This window comes from Aethalodelphis obliquidens, unplaced genomic scaffold, assembly GCF_003676395.1.
Source record: "Aethalodelphis obliquidens isolate GAN/ISIS:26980383/991018 unplaced genomic scaffold, ASM367639v1 scaffold2, whole genome shotgun sequence".
NCBI classification, from domain to species: Eukaryota; Metazoa; Chordata; class Mammalia; order Artiodactyla; family Delphinidae; genus Aethalodelphis; species Aethalodelphis obliquidens.
Window position 1 is genome coordinate 33,672,005 of NW_020837946.1, and position 16,205 is coordinate 33,688,209.

Consider the following 16,205-nt stretch of genomic DNA (forward strand, 5'->3'; position numbering starts at 1 on the left):
ACATTCCACCTTTTCCTTCCCTCTGAGCTTCTTTTTAATTTAATTTTATTTATTCTTTTCTATTTTATGATTTTATTTATTTATTTTAAGCTCCTGCTGTACCCCTTCTTGTCGTCACAGCCCCACTGCTTATATATACTCATTTAAGGCTTTATATGCCACAGACACACCACTGAGTTGGCCTTGACTTAGGAAAACCATTTTAAAAGTGGTGTGTGTGCAGAATCGTAGGGTCAGGGAACTAGACTGTTGGACTATAGACTCAGTATGGATAGTAATGTAACTATACTTTTGGTTTTTTGCCTCCGTGGAAAACCATAGATGAAGAAACATTTGAATCTGGTAAATAAAACATGAATATTTTATACTGATTTTTAAATGTATATTCCAAATGTTGGTATAACTTAAACACTTTTAACGACACAATAATTGCTTAAAGACATCAACAGTATAGTCATGAGATATTGTAAACTTCACCATATGCAGTGCTTCTCATTAGGGACATTTTGGAACCCTATGGGGGCATTTTTGGGTTGTCACATTGATTGGGGACACTACTGGCCTTTAGCTGGTGGGAGTCAGGGATGCTAGATGACCTGCTGTGTGTGAGACCATCCTGCATGATGTCCTGAATGTCCTGCTAGACAAAACTCATTAGGAATCTGAGTAAGTAGTTCTTTAGTACACAACAGTGATGTAAGTTTTCACAAGATGTAACATGAAAAGCTCACTGGTTTAGAAGACAGTCATTATGGAGAGAGACATTTAAACAGAATAAAGACATTGCCTTGAAATTACTGAATAATTTATTCCACACATTCTAATCCATACTGATATTAAATCAACTGGAAAGTGAGGTATCTATACCAAACCAATTATTTTCTTTTTCTTTAATATGTTATTGCCATTATTGATGACACATGGTATAATCAAGTGTCTGTTCCTCAACATAATGTTGACGTTATTAGTAACAAAGTAAGTCCCATGGAGTATTTTGAAAAACTGGCAGCCTTTCGGAGCATGTTAACATTACTAACTTGCTTCCAAGTGTATGATGTTTCCTCATTTTCTCCATTTCATCAGTGCTTTGGCATATTACACCTACCTCAGTTAAGGCAATTTCCCTCTTTCCCATATATGCCAATAAATCTGGTCTGTTATCAGAACACTCTTTGTTCTAGTCTCCACTCGTTACTTTGCTCTTCTATTTTTCTATACTTCATATAAGGACTATTTTCTGATCTTCTCACTTCCTTTAAATCCATGCTTCTTCAGTATAAGTAGGTATAAGCATCTAATAGTTTATGTCTTCTAGAGAAGCCATGCCCAAAGATTTATATTTTGAAATATATACTTTTTGAAACACGTACTTTTAAAACATAAATTACTTCCTTTTAATTTTCCTTTACATTACAGTTAGAGCATTACGTTGCTGTTTTAAAATGATGTGTTAGAATATATCTATGAATTTCATTTTTTAAGCTTAGAGAGATTGTTATAAATATTAGTTATAATGGAAGATAGCATTGGGACATCCCTAGCGGTCCAGTGGTTAAGACTTCGCCTTCCAGTGCAGGGGGTGTGGGTTCAATTCCTGGTTGGGGAGCTAAGGTCCCACATGCCTCACCGCCAAATAATCAAAAACATGAAACAGAAGCAATATTGTAACAAATTCAATAAAGAGTTTAAAAATGGTCCACATAAAAAAAATCTTAAAAAAAATGTATTGAGACACATGGAGTTGGGAACTACTCACCTAAATTATTTATGTACCATTTATGTTGCTTCTAAATTTCCTATTTTCAATTAGATAGTTGGCTTGTTAGGGGTAACCTTCCCCCCCGCCCCCACTCTGCTGCCCAGCTTGTGGGATCTAAGTTTCTTAGTCCCCGGACCAGGGACTGAACCCGAGCCACGGCAGTGAAAGCGTCAAGTCCTAACCACTGGACTGCCAAGGAATTTCCTGTTGGGGTAATTTAATGATCTACACTTGGTTCAGTGTTTGGGATTGGTTTAATTTTTAATTCCTCTGGACTATAGTCATCCTTCTTTGCTCTGTTCAACGCATCATTTTGTTGGGAGACACTCTACCTGCCAAAGTTGTGGTTGAGGCTTAGAGGTATTGTGATGGCTGTGAAAGGAGAGACAATGTTGCAGTGGTCAATGCCATGGACTGGAGCTGGATTCTCCAAGCATGAATCCTGGTCCAACTAGCCAGGGGTCATCTGTCACGTAACCTCTCTGCCCTTCAGGTGCCCACGTCTAAAGTGGGAAAAATAATTTATATAAGTAAAGTGCTTAGAATGTAAGTGCATGAGTGTTAGCCAGCATTTTAATGAAGAAGTAATAGGGTCAATCAGCAGCTAGTTCTCTAATAACAGCACTGCAGAGGAAAGTGTGCAGCTGCCTTTAGTTACTGCAAAGCACTCCTTCTGGGCTCCTCTTTGTTGAAAGAGTGAGAACTCTCAAGTACATTATTCTGAATCCAGCTCACTTGGGAGCTCAGTTAAGGAACAACTGGCACCCAGCTGGCATTTTTTCTAAATAAATAACGACAGTCATTCATGATGCTTAATTCTGTTACTTAGAGCATTTAATGGGCAGTTAAGTTTCTTCAGTTTTGGTCCCAACTCTTCTCTGAATGAAGTATCATGTGACCTCTTTGGATCTTTCTGGATGGTATAGTCTAATTAGGAATGCCATTTTAAAAAACAGATAAAAACATACACCCCCCAACAAAAACCAAACAAACAAAAACAGGGGTGATGGATGTTTCGAGATATCTAGAAAACAAAGAAAACAGTACACTCTGTGTTCAGTTGCACCTGTCTTCAAAGGACCAGCTGGAGATGGAAATGTGTGACTGGACCCGGACAGGTAAGGAATGAGGACACTCGTTGCAGAGCTTCCCCAGTGGCCCTTCCACCACTTCCTCACCTTTACAGGGTTGCAGCTAGATGGCCTCTGGGAGAGAAGGGAAGAAGAGGCTCAAATCGGTTGCCTTGAAAATTTCTCTTTCAAGCCCCATTCTTTGCCAACCAAGTAGAGAGGAGTCTGCATGGATAGAAAGCCTTCAAGGAGAGTCTAGATAAGCAACTTGCAGGAAAAGTTACTGTCTGCTGGGCAGCAGAGGCAGGTCCAACGAGTCTCTGAGTTTCCAGTTGTGTGTTGTTCATTTGCCTTGGCAGGTCTTGCCCAGGTTACAACTTTCTCTAAGGGTGACATGAATGCCTCACTTGTGTCATTTGTCTTCATTGTTATTTGTCTTTATTTTGCCAACTTGATCTTCTCAAAGGCTTAACTTTTTCATGTCTGTTTCTTCACTTATCCAAATCTCCAGAGGAACTTTCAGAAGGTGACTACTCATTTTTATGTCCTTGATAAGCCAAATAGAGCTCTGTTTGAGATCTTTCAGTGCCTCAACATGAATACTTGACTGAATATATTTTAAGATAAGATATGATATTTTAAGGGTGAAATCAGTGATGAGATATACAATGTCATAGAGAATATTTTTAAATGAACAATGAAAGTAATTAAACTTTATCACTGTATCCCTAAGTAAACATTTCCTTTTAAACTTATTTCCAATTCTCAGTTAGAAAAATATGCTTACTTACCAGAAGATGGAATTGATATTGGTGTGTTTTCTTTATATTTTAAAATGGGTGTTTAAACACAAATCTTAAGGAAGAAAGGTGTATGTCCGTTCATTCTATGAACAAATGCTCTTTCTATATTATTTTGATGATAAGAACAGAGTTGTGTAAGTGAAAAAGAATACATGTTAGTAAAAAGTAATTTGAAAATGTATTTTTATAATATTTTTTCCCAGAGTTTTGGACAATTTTTCTGAGACCCCAGTGGAAGCAGAGACAGAAGTTTAAACAAGCTCTAGATGTTACTGCTGGGCACAGTTTTCCTAACTTTTGTCTCTCAGAGTCCTGGACAGTCAGAAACAATTTGCAGCCATAAAACAAATACTAATTTCATACAGAATGAACCACCTCATAAGGGAAAAGAATAAAAACCCATTTCTAACAAAGAGATTAATTATAGGACCTACAGAACACCATATCTATGAGTTAAAGCCAAGACCAGTTTATATGTTTCCTTTTTTGAAAATATGTTTTCTTTGGGTACATTTAAAAATGCATACCCAAATTTATGTTTTTACTATGACTCAATATCTTTCTTATAACTTTAAAGAAGACTATGATAGTTTTTTGTTCCAACCATACTAGACAGAATACATTCAGTGTATTGCTAAATTTCTGGATAGTGTCTCTATATAGTTTGGTGCATGTGATAGGATGGAAAGTGCTTAGGACATTTTTTAATAAGGCACTCAAGGATAAAGTCAGCTGTGCTGCCATCTACTGAAATAGTGTCTCTTGAAGATTTGAAGATAATTTCATGCATCCATTCTAAGTAAAGTTCTCGTTCTCCTCTGCCATATTCGGTTCCTGCCATTTGCTGTGTTACAGACAAGGAGGAATTCGTTGGCTATGGCCAGAAGTTCTATATTGGTAGGTAATGATTAATAGAAGGTGGGTCTTTGTCACTTGCTAAGTTATATTCATATGAATATAACTTATTATATGAATTATGAATGAGCCCGACTCTTCTGAAAGCTTCTATTGCTGATGGATGTTCTCAAACTTGTTCCTTGTTCTGGTTTCTATTCCTATTTAAAAAAATAATCAGTATTCTGATGTGTTGATCATTTATTGTAATTCATCTGGTTTATATTGGATATCTCCTAATTATTCATCAAACACAAGTCTTTTGTTTTCTTCCAGTCTGTTCCATAATGTATTCACCTTACTCTAAAGAGACCAGTTCTCTGACCACTACACTTATTTTTTATGTTCATGTTTCCATGAGCTGAGCAGAGCTTTCTGAAAGACCAGGCACCTTCACCATTCATTTAAAACCATGCTGGGCTTCCTCCTTATGTGAGACAGTGGGAAAACAGCAGGGCTGCAGGGTCTGTAAAGCAGAATGTTGGTCCCCAGGTCTGGATGCACATTGGAATCACTGGGGAGCTTTAAAAAAAATGGGGCCATTTTTCTGCATCCCTTCCAGAATAATTCAGCCCAAAAGCCATTAGGCAGGTTGAGTAGGGTAGGCATCTACACAAATGTGGAGAAGCAGCAGTCTAGAGTGGGGCATCAGAGCTTGAGCAGCGTGGGGAAGGCATCACTGCAGGGGTGATGGCAGCCTGGAGCAGGTCGTTGGAGCCAAAGTGAGTGGGGCAGCTGCCACCACTTGGGTCCTGACACCTCACAGCCTCTATAACTATGCCCCCCTTACCTAGTTTGGGCTTGGCACTTCCTGCCAGGCTGCTGGATACTATGCGTCCCCCATCCTGCCCAGGTGCTGTTAATTGATACAATAAGTAAATGTATTGAGGCGAATAAGAGCTAGATTTCCCACTCTTAGAGAAAGGAGTTACCCATATGGAATGGAGGAAGGCTAGAATGAAAACTGTAGTGTCGAATTGGCATTGTAGGCATTGGTGTGAACTCATGGTGTTCAACACATATAGATACAAGCAATGTAAATGTGTGCGTATTTATATATTCACATATAGTCCCTAGCTCCATCTTCTGACAGGACCTGGGAATGGCTCTGAAATACCAGAAAGCCCTGTGATTCAGTAGGCAGATTATGTGGGATTCTAGGAGTTTGGAAATCACCACTAAGATGTCCAACTCTGCTACTGAGCACACAGTGGTGGGCAACCACCTAACCTGCCTGTGTCTAAGTGTATCCACCTGAAACATAAATCAAATCATGGCACACCCAACCCTCCACCGTCCAGTGACTTCCCATCCCACTTTGACCACAATCCAACACTTGACCAAGTCTCTGTGTGGCCTCCTGGCTTCCTTTCCAACCCCATTTCCTACCACTCTCCCTACTGCTCACTGCCCCTCAGTACACAGGCCTCCTTACCTTCCTCAAGCACTCCAAGCAAGATCCTTTCTCTGCACCTTTGCAATGCTGTTTCCTCAGCCTGGACTGCTCTTCCCCACAGACGCCTCCTCACCTGGCTCCGTTACATCATTCAGAGCCCTGCTCAATGTTGACTTTTCAGAGACGCTTAAATGAACTTCCAACCTGAAAAAGCATCCCGGTCACTATCCACTTACCCTTCTTCTAAGCACTTATTTTTGTTGCAGTTTATTTTTCTCTCTCCTCCTGCATAAAATGTAAATTCCATGAGGAAATGGGCTTGGTTTAGTTGACCACTGTATCCCCAGCACCAATGCCCGGCACATAGCAGGCGCTGGACGCAACTTAGAGGTCACATAGGGGCATTTTGCTGTTTTCCTTTGTATGGCTTCCTATCTTCTACCTTCAGACAGATGTGTGTTAATTAACTCTTCCGGATCACAATCACCGCATGCTCCTTCCGGTGTGAGACAGGAAGCGACCTCTTCTGCCCTGGGTCTCACGTCCTGTGCATTTCTTCCCTCGCAGCCGGTTTCCGTCGCAGCATGCGCCTCTGCCGCCGATGGTCCCACCTCAGCCAGCTGCGAGCCAAGGTATGCGGCGCCAGCACCTGCTCCGGTGCAGCGGGCGCCCCGTACGAGGAGGTGGTGCGGTACCAGCGACGCCCTGCAGACAAGCACCGCCTCATCGTGCTTGTGGGTATGTCCCCGAAGGCAGTGTCTCCTCATCCATGGCGAGGCTCTCCTGGATTCAGTAGTCTTGCATTGGGAGTAGTGGTAAAAGTAAGAGTCTTTATGGACCTGCATATAAACACCTTAAAAAAAAAAAAAGCCTGGGCTTCCCTGGTGGCGCAGTGGTTGAGAGTCCTCCTGCCGATGCGGGGGACGCGGGTTCATGCCCCGGTCCGGGAGGATCCCACATGCCGCGGAACGGCTGGGCCCGTGAGCCATGGCCGCTGAGCCTGCGTGTGTGGAGCCTGTGCTCCAAAACGGGAGAGGCCACAACAGTGAGAGGCCCACGTACTGCAAAAAAATTAAATAAATAAAGCTTGTTTTTTATGTGTGTTTATAAATAAAACGTTATGGATCATGCTTTAATTGTCTACAGTTGAATGCAGTATGCCATGGTGTATATGAACCTGTGTAATAAGAAGATGTAGTATGATTAGGTTATAAGCGAGATTTTTTTTTAGTATCTGGTTTAGAGTTTGTTCTATAAGCATAGATGAATGTTTCCCCCCAGACTGGATCATTAGTCTATATTAGAAATAAAAATGCTTAAGATTCATTCCCTTAAGAAATTTGTAACCATCTCCTTTAGAAATGCCTAAAAGTCTTCTGGACTGTATCTTTGGTGCTGAAGAACAGGGCAAATAGTGCTGGGATGATCTACTTTTTCAAAAAATTTACTTTATGTATTTTTGGCTGTGTTGGGTCTTCGCTGCTGCACTCTGTCTTTCTCTAGTTGCAGCGAGCTGGAGCTACTCTTCCCTACGGTGCACGGGCTTCTCATTGCAGTGGCTTCTCTTGTTGCGGAGCATGGGCTCTAGGTGCGTGGGCTTCAGTAGCTGTGGCACGTGGGCTCAGTAGTTGTGGCTTCGGGGCTCTAGAGCACAGGCTCAGTAGTTGTGACGCACGGGCTTAGTTGCTCTACAGCATGTGGGAGCTCCCTGGACCAAGGCTTGAACCTGTGTCCCCTGCATTGGCAGGCGGATTCTTAACCACTGCGCCACCAGGGAAGCCCTGAGATGATCTACTTTGTGACGAAGATCTCTGCAAAGCTGGTTACTGCAGCAGTAGGAACTTACCTCTTACTGCCATCTTCTCTGTGTATTCCAGTTGTGATCAAGGCAGGCCCCTTTGGAGCAGAACAACATACCTTACAGCCAGGACCAGCTACAGAATTTTTAGGATGCTGGGCAAAATAAAAATGCAAAAGCCCCTTATTCAAAAATGAGTAAGAATTTCAATGTGGGAGCAGAAGAGCATTAAGCCAAGCGCAGTAGCCTAAGCATGGGCTTGTGGACCACACAGTTCTCTGCTCATGAAGCCAGCCCTTTCTCCAGTTGCACATGGGGCTGCTGACTCCACCATCTGTCAGGAGATGTGTCCCCGAATTCTGTAATTGTGGAAGCTGGTTGTGATGTGATAGGAACTTCATGGGAAGAGAAAAGGCAGCTTGTCTCAAATGATCTGACTCGAGGCCAGAGAATTCTGAATATCCAACATTAGACGAAGTTTGCTGGGGTGACAGGTTCCTGCAATTCCCTACCTCATTTCTGAATGTTGGAGAAGTGTGGGTTACTCCATGGGTCACCAAGAAAATTCCCAAGAGTTTTCTGGGAAGAGTTTATTTCAATTCATGAGAATGGAAACTATGTTATTTCCCCAATACCATGTGCTCTCAAGTGTCTTCAACAGGAAGACTGAAGTGATGATTTCATCATGTAACTCTACTTATCCACCTCTAATAATTTCCATATGTGGTGTTTTGTGTTTAGGACCTTCTGGTGTTGGAGTAAATGAACTGAGGAGACAACTCATTGAACTTGATCCGAACCGTTTTCAAAGTGCTGTGCCACGTACGTTTACTTTTTCTTTCATAGGGGTTCATGTTTTGGTAGAACTTTCTTTGCCTCTGCAGATGTACTCATCTCACTTAACTATGTTATACCATCTTTGTTGTAAGAATATAAGACACAAGAGATAGTCCTCAATATTTCTAACTATATTTATTTTAATAGAGGAAATTAATTTACTAGTGTGTAGCCTAGCTAGGCTTTTAAAAGGTGACTCTTCTTTTCATTTTTTAGCAATCATATAGATAACCTTTCAGGAAAACTAAATATTTAGCAGTAATGGATAACATTCATTCAGTACTTACTATCTTTCTGGCGGTATGCTTGGCTTTTTAAATGCTTTATCATATTTAAAATTTTAATACATGCACATATAATTTTATATAAACTATAAGTATTATACCATCCAAGCTGGAGGAGCATGTGGGTGTGGGTGCTTCCCCTTCACCTCAAGGCAAGAGAGAAGAAGTTAGGAAAACCACTTAAAGAGCTTAATATGTGTTCCCTGCTGTTTGGGAGACACAGAAGACTGATGTCAGAATTATATCTGAAAAATCTAAAGGATGAGAGCTTAGAGGAAGTGGCCAAAGGCTATATTTTGGGAGGTAGCTGCCCTTTTAGAGTCTGTCACAGCAAAAGAGTTGTGATTTTTCCCAAGGACCAGATCTGGGTGGATGACGTGGAAGAAAGTCAGCCTGGGGTTGTCTTGGTTCTTGCCCAAGAGGAAGCCTCTGTAAAAGGAGGCCAAAACTGAACCCCCAGATACCCGAGGGTGTGGAAGAAATCACAGATGGCTAGGTGGAATAGAGATGGATTTGGGATATGCAGCAGCGCTGGTGGTGGTGGTAGCCTCTGCAAAATAAGCCACTACATCCTCTAGGAGATAAAGAGCCAGATTTAAACATCTGCCAGGTCTAAAAGGAGCCAAGAGCAACCAGCATCAGCATCAATTAAAGTAAGAATTTTCCTGTGCTGCTCACCTCTCCTCTCTCTCTCTGCCCTCTAGCCTTGCAGAGTTATAAAATTGGGGGAGGAGAAGTAGAAATGCAATGAAAGGGAAGAGAAGAACTGAATCAAACTCACTTTCCTGACTTCTGACTTCTCTGATGGCAGGCTTCCCTGGGTGAGGCCAGTCTGAGCCCGTTGTGGGGAGAAGAAGCCTAAAATATAAATGAAGTTCATAATTTCGATTATTACATGGGAACAGAATTTTAATTATTAAATTGAGGCTGAGTTTTTGGCATGAATGGTAATGAACTTTTTTTTAAAACCAAAGAGCCATCAGGAGAGTCACGGGAGTTTCAACCAGGGCCAGGGAAAACAAAGTTGTTTTATGATCACATTCCATTGGTTGTGCCTTCCAAGTGCAGTTTACATATGTAAGAATGGACACTAACCTCAAAAACAAAAACTAATAAAGAAATCACCATTTTCAATAATCTGGATAAAAATAAAATGCCCAAAGAACACAGAAGAATTGTTAGTTGTCTGGATAACCATCATTCAAAGTGGGAATATGTCATCCATATTTTGCTTTTTAAATTTAGTGAACAGTTTTAAGCTTAAAATGAATGCCTTAAAATGAATTATGCACCAATTCACAGACTTTAACCTACCATATAAAATACAGTCCAACAGAAGCCAAGGAGAAAGGGTCATCTTAGGCTTATATTAACATAATTTACTATCTCCTGAGAACTAGAAGTTTTTTCAGTACAAAGCTTTAGAAGAGGGACTTCCCTGGCAGTCCAGTGGTTAAGACTCCACGCTTCCACTTCAGGGGGCACAGGTCCGATCCCTCGTTGGGGCACTAAGATGCCGCATGCTGTGCAGCATGGCCAAAAGACAAAAACAAAAATGCTATAGGAGAAGTGGCATAACTGTAGGAACTATAAGGACATAAAGAGAGGCTTGAATAAAGAAAAAACAAAAATGACCCCCAGATGACCTTTGCTTTCTGAGCTTCTTGAAATGTCTGGAACTCCTTTTATCATTTAGGGCCTGTTTCAGATTGCTACTTGGTTGTTTCCATGTGTTGATATCATCAGATGTTGATCTGTTTCATCCTTAAACTTTATCAAATACAAATACACATTGTTTTATGAATAAGGAGAATTTTTGTAATACAGGTTAAGGGACTAGCAACTTTGCAGTAGATACAGGTCACAGAGTTGGAACCGTCTCTTATTCATCTTTGTGTTCTAAGAACCTAACATGATAGCGGGAACACAGGCACTCAGTATATGTTAGTTGAATAAATGGATGAGCAGACAATGAATCACTTTTAGGTACTAAATGAACTCCTATGTTCTACACCAGGTACTATTTAGGCTGAAGAATCTATGATCAAAGTGGTGATATCAAAGAATCAGACTGAATCCAGACTCCACCAATCTTTCCTTTCTGGAGATCACTAAAACTAATCACCATCTCACTTGGATATTAATGTATCTGGGCAAAACTGCAGACTGTCATGAGCTTTCTCCATTTCAAATCTGAGACAATCTGGCATAATAGGAGACATTAGTCTGGGAGGAGTCAGGACACCTAGGTGCTTGTTTTCAACTTTGTTTTTCATTTGTTTTATTCCTGTGAGCAAGTTAGTTACTCTCTAAAATCTTCAGTTACTTACCAGTAAACTACGGATAATAACCTTTTACCTAGCTACGAATGTGAAGGATGAAATGAGATCTTGGGAAATGCATTACCTAAACATAAGATATTGCTGGTTTTGCTACCCGGGGGCCTTAGCCACCTTAGGGCTCACATATACTTCACTACTTCCTGTTCTGAAGTAACAGCAAGAGTTCCCTTAGGGCCTTCTTATCTTGGCTTAATCCATAATGCACTCTGGTCTAGTTTATACCACGAACACTTAACAAAGTCTTATGATTAGCTGATTTTGATATGATAACTTCTACTTTCTTATCACCAGTCTGGCTCCCTTTTTTGGTTCTAGCATTAAATTTATCTATCCGTTTATGTATTAATTTATTTATTTTGATCAGACATCTTTATCCAAATGCATATGGGTAGTAAAACATTTTGAAGATTCTAAAATCTTTTTTTAAAATTCCCTTTTTTTGTCAGATACTACTCGTTCCAAAAAGAGTTATGAAATGGATGGCCGTGAGTATCACTATGTGTCAAAGGAAACATTTGAAAGCCTCATGTATAGTCACAGGTAAGCTAGACGTCCAGAATCTGATTCTCCCCTCTGGTTGTTTAACATTCAAAATAGAACCGCTATTTTTATGCATTGTCCAAAACTCCTGGGGTAATTTTTTTTTGCTTCTGGAAAATTGAGTAAGGAAATGTATATTGATTTACTAGTACACCAAATCATTGAGTTTGGAGAGGGAGCAGAACTGAGCTGCAGATTTTAGAGAATTTGAAGAAGTAGTTAAGTCCTAGATCTCCTAACATATTTGTTTTCTCCTGTCAAACATCCACTAATTCATTTTGTGCCATCAGGGTCCACATATTTTATTCTATTCTGTTGGAGTTTATCTTTATGTTATTACTAATAATATTTTACCTGAAGCAACAGTTCTTTTCTTTATCCCACCCTTGCAGGATGCTCGAGTATGGTGAGTACAAAGGCCACCTGTATGGCACTAGTGTGGATGCTGTTCAAGCAGTCCTTGATGAAGGAAAGATTTGTGTCATGGACTTAGAGCCTCAGGTGGGTCTGTGGTGGTGTATTTCCCATCTCCCCAAAGTAATGAATGCATGTCATCCATTTTATGCACATGCTTTAGGTTGTAGTTGAGACACTTTATTCTGTTAGGATAAGACCACTTCCCATGTCTAAGGACCAGGATCTTACTTGAAGGATCAATTGCCATTATCTTGTCTTAGCTGAGGAAAAAAATCTAGTTTCTCAGACAAAAAAACAAAACAAAACAGAACTGAGCAGGTAGCCATAAAGAAAACTAAGAATCTTCCTTTGACCTTGATCACAAAGGCATCAAGGTAACTTCCTGTGGAGGGAATAACATGTTGCTTTACACAAGGAGGTGAGATTCCTATGTTTTCATATCGATAGCTGTCTCCCTGAGACCATATGTGGAATAGAGCAGGAATAAGCGAGTTAAGGTAAGATAAAAAACATACAACATGTAGTCCAAATTTTTATAATCCTGTATTTTCTTTGTATTTTCTGTAGTCATGTAAAAATATATCTTGTGTGCTAAAGAAAATCAGGGGACATGAGATTTGTTCTCACTTGGTGGTCAAACTGGTGGTCAGTGTGAAGATGTCAGGTTTATCTGGTTTGAGACAATGGCAAGAAGAAAGGGAAGTGAGGGTGAAACAGAGCTGATTGGCCTTGAGAGTCTGTCCTTGTCTTTTCCCCATGAGATCATGTATAGAATCCTATTCTCAGATTTCAATAAGGATGTCATAGCTAGCAAGAGGAAGGACCAGTATTTGATCTTAATTTTGATTCCAGAACTCCATCTCTTAATTATTAAAATGTTTTTTAGAGTTGAGGACTTGGGAGCACATGAGAATATACTCTGGTTAAAAATAACTGCTAATTTCTGTTCTTAGAAATTTTGAGAACATTCATGTTGATTCTAGGAAATTAGGACTTCTGTTTTTAGATCTTCAATCTCATGCTCTGCCAACTGAGATATTTTGGTTGCTAGGACTTCTGTTCTTAAATGTGCACTTAATTTTTCTGTGTAGGGTATTCAAGTGGCTCGAACCCATGAACTGAAGCCCTATGTCATATTTATAAAGCCATCTAGCATGAGTTGTATGAAGCAATCTCGGAAAAATGCCAAGATCATTACAAACTACTTTGTGGACATGAAGTTCAAGGTAAGATACAGAGGAAATAGATGAGTGTATTGTGGGGTTTTTTTCCTAGTCAAAAAATTACTGTATTGTTTCCAGAGCGTCCCTATGTTAAGGAATATAATTTTTGTTTCTAATGAAACAAAAATTTATGATTTTTGTTTCATTTATCCTTTTTACTGGACATCACTTATAGATACTAAAATAAAGTTTAATAATACTATAAGGCTACTCATTTTTTTTCTCCTGTTTTGGGGTTTAGCTTTTAAAAAAAAGGCCCTCAAGCCACAATTTGCAGTCACACAGAAATTGGGTGTGTGTATTTTAAATAGATTACTTATTTTACAAAAGCATTTGAATTTACTTTAAAATGCTCTAGTTAATTGTGATTCTTTTTCCCAGATATACATATATATTTTTTTCGTTAAATACACTTTAAATATTTTAAATCATAACATACATTCAGCAAGGTGTATACATCTTAAGTGTACAGCTCAATGACTTTTTACATGTGTATGCACCCAGGTAACCATCACCTAGATCAAGATATTACATCCACTTGTTTGTGTGTGCGTGTAAGTGTGTGTGGTAAAAAACATATAACTTAAAACACAAAACTTACCATCTTAACCATTTTAAGTGTACAGTTAAGTAGTGTTAAGTCTATTTATATTGTGAAGCAGATCTCCAGAACTTTTTCATCTTGCAAAGCTCAAATTAAACATATGGACTGCTCCACGAATTTGCATGTCATCCTTGAATAGGGGCCGTGCTAATCTCTACATCATTCCAATTTTAGTATATGTGTTACTGATGGGAGCATGAGGTATCATTGTATTATCCTTTATCTCTCTATTTTTATCTTCATTATTTTGTCAATGGCTACCGTATGAAAGTTTGATTCTCCAGTTTGCATTTCAAACAGTGGAGTCTGTGGATATATTCTCTGAGTCTTATGGGCATTTCAAATTCTGTTCTCATTTTTATGGCAATCTAAAAAATTAACAAAATTGCTTCTGGTCATCTTATAAAGGAGTATTGCCACAAGATCTCAGTGCCTGTATTTATGTTTGTGTTTATGATCGCATTAGCAATAAGTTGTACTATTTTAATTATTGTGGACAAATAAGAAAATAGTAGCAATGGATTTAATGCATTAGTGCCAAGTGAAGGCCAAATGACCTTGACTAAACAAACATTTCACAATAGTAGAAATAGACAATATTATAGGTGAATTCAGTCATCATGAAGCAAAGAGTAATAAAGGTATGCCTCATTTCGAAGAACCAGTTCATACCATCCTCATGTGCAAAGTGGCCATTTTGTATCTGCAAAATAATGTCATTCTTATCAGATTAATGTTCATTTGAAATTTATGTTTTAAGTTTTATTTATATTTAACTGGTAAAATTTCTTTGGTTTTATGTTGTATATGGTTTGAGAGCTTCAAGTGTTTAGATAATAGAGTAAGATAATTTAAGTCCAAATAGGAAGTTGAGAGGATTGGTCTATCTACAAACTGTTGCTCAATTTTGTGAAAACCTGACCTGGAAGACATTAAGCAAGACTAAAGATAGAAACATAAGTTTTGTGGTTTAGAATGGAGGACATTTATATGACATAATGGTGTTTATAAACAGCTACACAACTAAATGTAACAGCAATTACAAACTGCATATTATTTCTATTTGTCTCATTAAGTTTGCTATGCATATTTTTCGATTTCTCCTAAAGGATGAAGATCTACAAGAGATGGAGGATTTAGCCCAAAAAATGGAGACTCAGTTTGGCCAGTTTTTGGATCACGTGATTGTGAATGACAGCTTGCAAGATGCATGTGCCCAGTTGTTGTCTGCAGTTCAGAAGGCTCAGGAGGAGCCTCAGTGGGTACCAGCAACATGGGTTTCCTCTGATACTGAATCTTAAGGAGGCCTTCTGCTTAATACTGGAGTTGTAACAATGTTCACCTATTACAGAGAGCTGGAAAAACAGCTGCAATCTAAAACAGCACTATTGTATTTGCCCTATTATAATGTGTGCAACTTTAAAAGTACTGCAGTTCATTAATTAATCTTATTTGAAAAAACAACCTGTATCGTATGGTTATGTAGAGTTATCTATTTGGCTTTCAGGGAAAAATGTGTTCCTTTACCTCATATGCAGCAATTGGTAGGAATATAACAATGTTAAGTCACTGAGTAAAAGAACCTTTCACAGATTTCACATGGCTTTTGTATGATTCAGACAAAAAGAGCTTTCGTAAATAAAATACGTCATATTTATTTTCAGAAACTGTATTTTACCTTATGAAACTTCTGTTGTATAAACATGGATTTGACAAAAAGTACCTAGTTGACTAACTGCAAGAAAGAAGGGTTAATATACACATTTCACATCTAACATCAAAACTTACGGAAACAGCACTGCTCTCATTTTACACATTAGGCTGCAAGGAAAAAGTATTCTTTTGATCAGGGCTGCAACAATCATTAATTTTCCCAAAAGCCAGTATCTACATTTATGCCTAAATTAGGAAAAAGCAATGGATTTTAGTGCTAGAGACCAACATCTGAGAAAACCACGGGATGAGGATGTTATTCCACGAAGTCTTGTTTTTCTTACCTCCTAGAGTCTGAGACTTCCAGTCGCTAAACTTGCCCTAGTATCTGTTCATCTTCTGCATCATTCCCTAACTTTTTCCACATCCATGCCATCCCTCTGCTCTTTCTTAACTATAAAACAGAGTGTATGCTTCAAAACATCTGTAGCTTTTAAATTTAAAGTGAATAAGTGTTATTTTTCTAAGAAACTCGACCAAACAAAACGAAGAAAATTAAGTCATTTTTAACACTCATGTGACCCC

At 39.0% G+C, this 16,205-nt stretch overlaps 1 protein-coding gene and 1 non-coding gene across 2 annotated transcripts in view; one reads left to right on the forward strand and one right to left on the reverse strand.

The window, feature by feature from the left end:
• Positions 1-15,551, forward strand: part of MPP4 (MAGUK p55 scaffold protein 4) — a 38,461-nt gene extending 22,910 nt beyond the window's left edge. Inside the window, exons 13-21 of the mRNA XM_027123975.1 lie at positions 322-342; positions 3,341-3,355; positions 4,488-4,529; positions 6,490-6,660; positions 8,462-8,542; positions 11,630-11,723; positions 12,116-12,224; positions 13,232-13,366; positions 15,077-15,551. Coding sequence (XP_026979776.1) covers positions 322-342; positions 3,341-3,355; positions 4,488-4,529; positions 6,490-6,660; positions 8,462-8,542; positions 11,630-11,723; positions 12,116-12,224; positions 13,232-13,366; positions 15,077-15,268 — 860 coding nt within the window. The 3' untranslated portion in view covers positions 15,269-15,551. The remainder of the gene's footprint in view (positions 1-321; positions 343-3,340; positions 3,356-4,487; positions 4,530-6,489; positions 6,661-8,461; positions 8,543-11,629; positions 11,724-12,115; positions 12,225-13,231; positions 13,367-15,076) is intronic.
• On the reverse strand, positions 14,062-14,165 carry LOC113605520 (U6 spliceosomal RNA). Its single transcript, XR_003427260.1, has one exon. It is a non-coding gene; the product is annotated as a U6 spliceosomal RNA (small nuclear RNA).
• Positions 15,552-16,205: the final 654 nt, after the last annotated feature.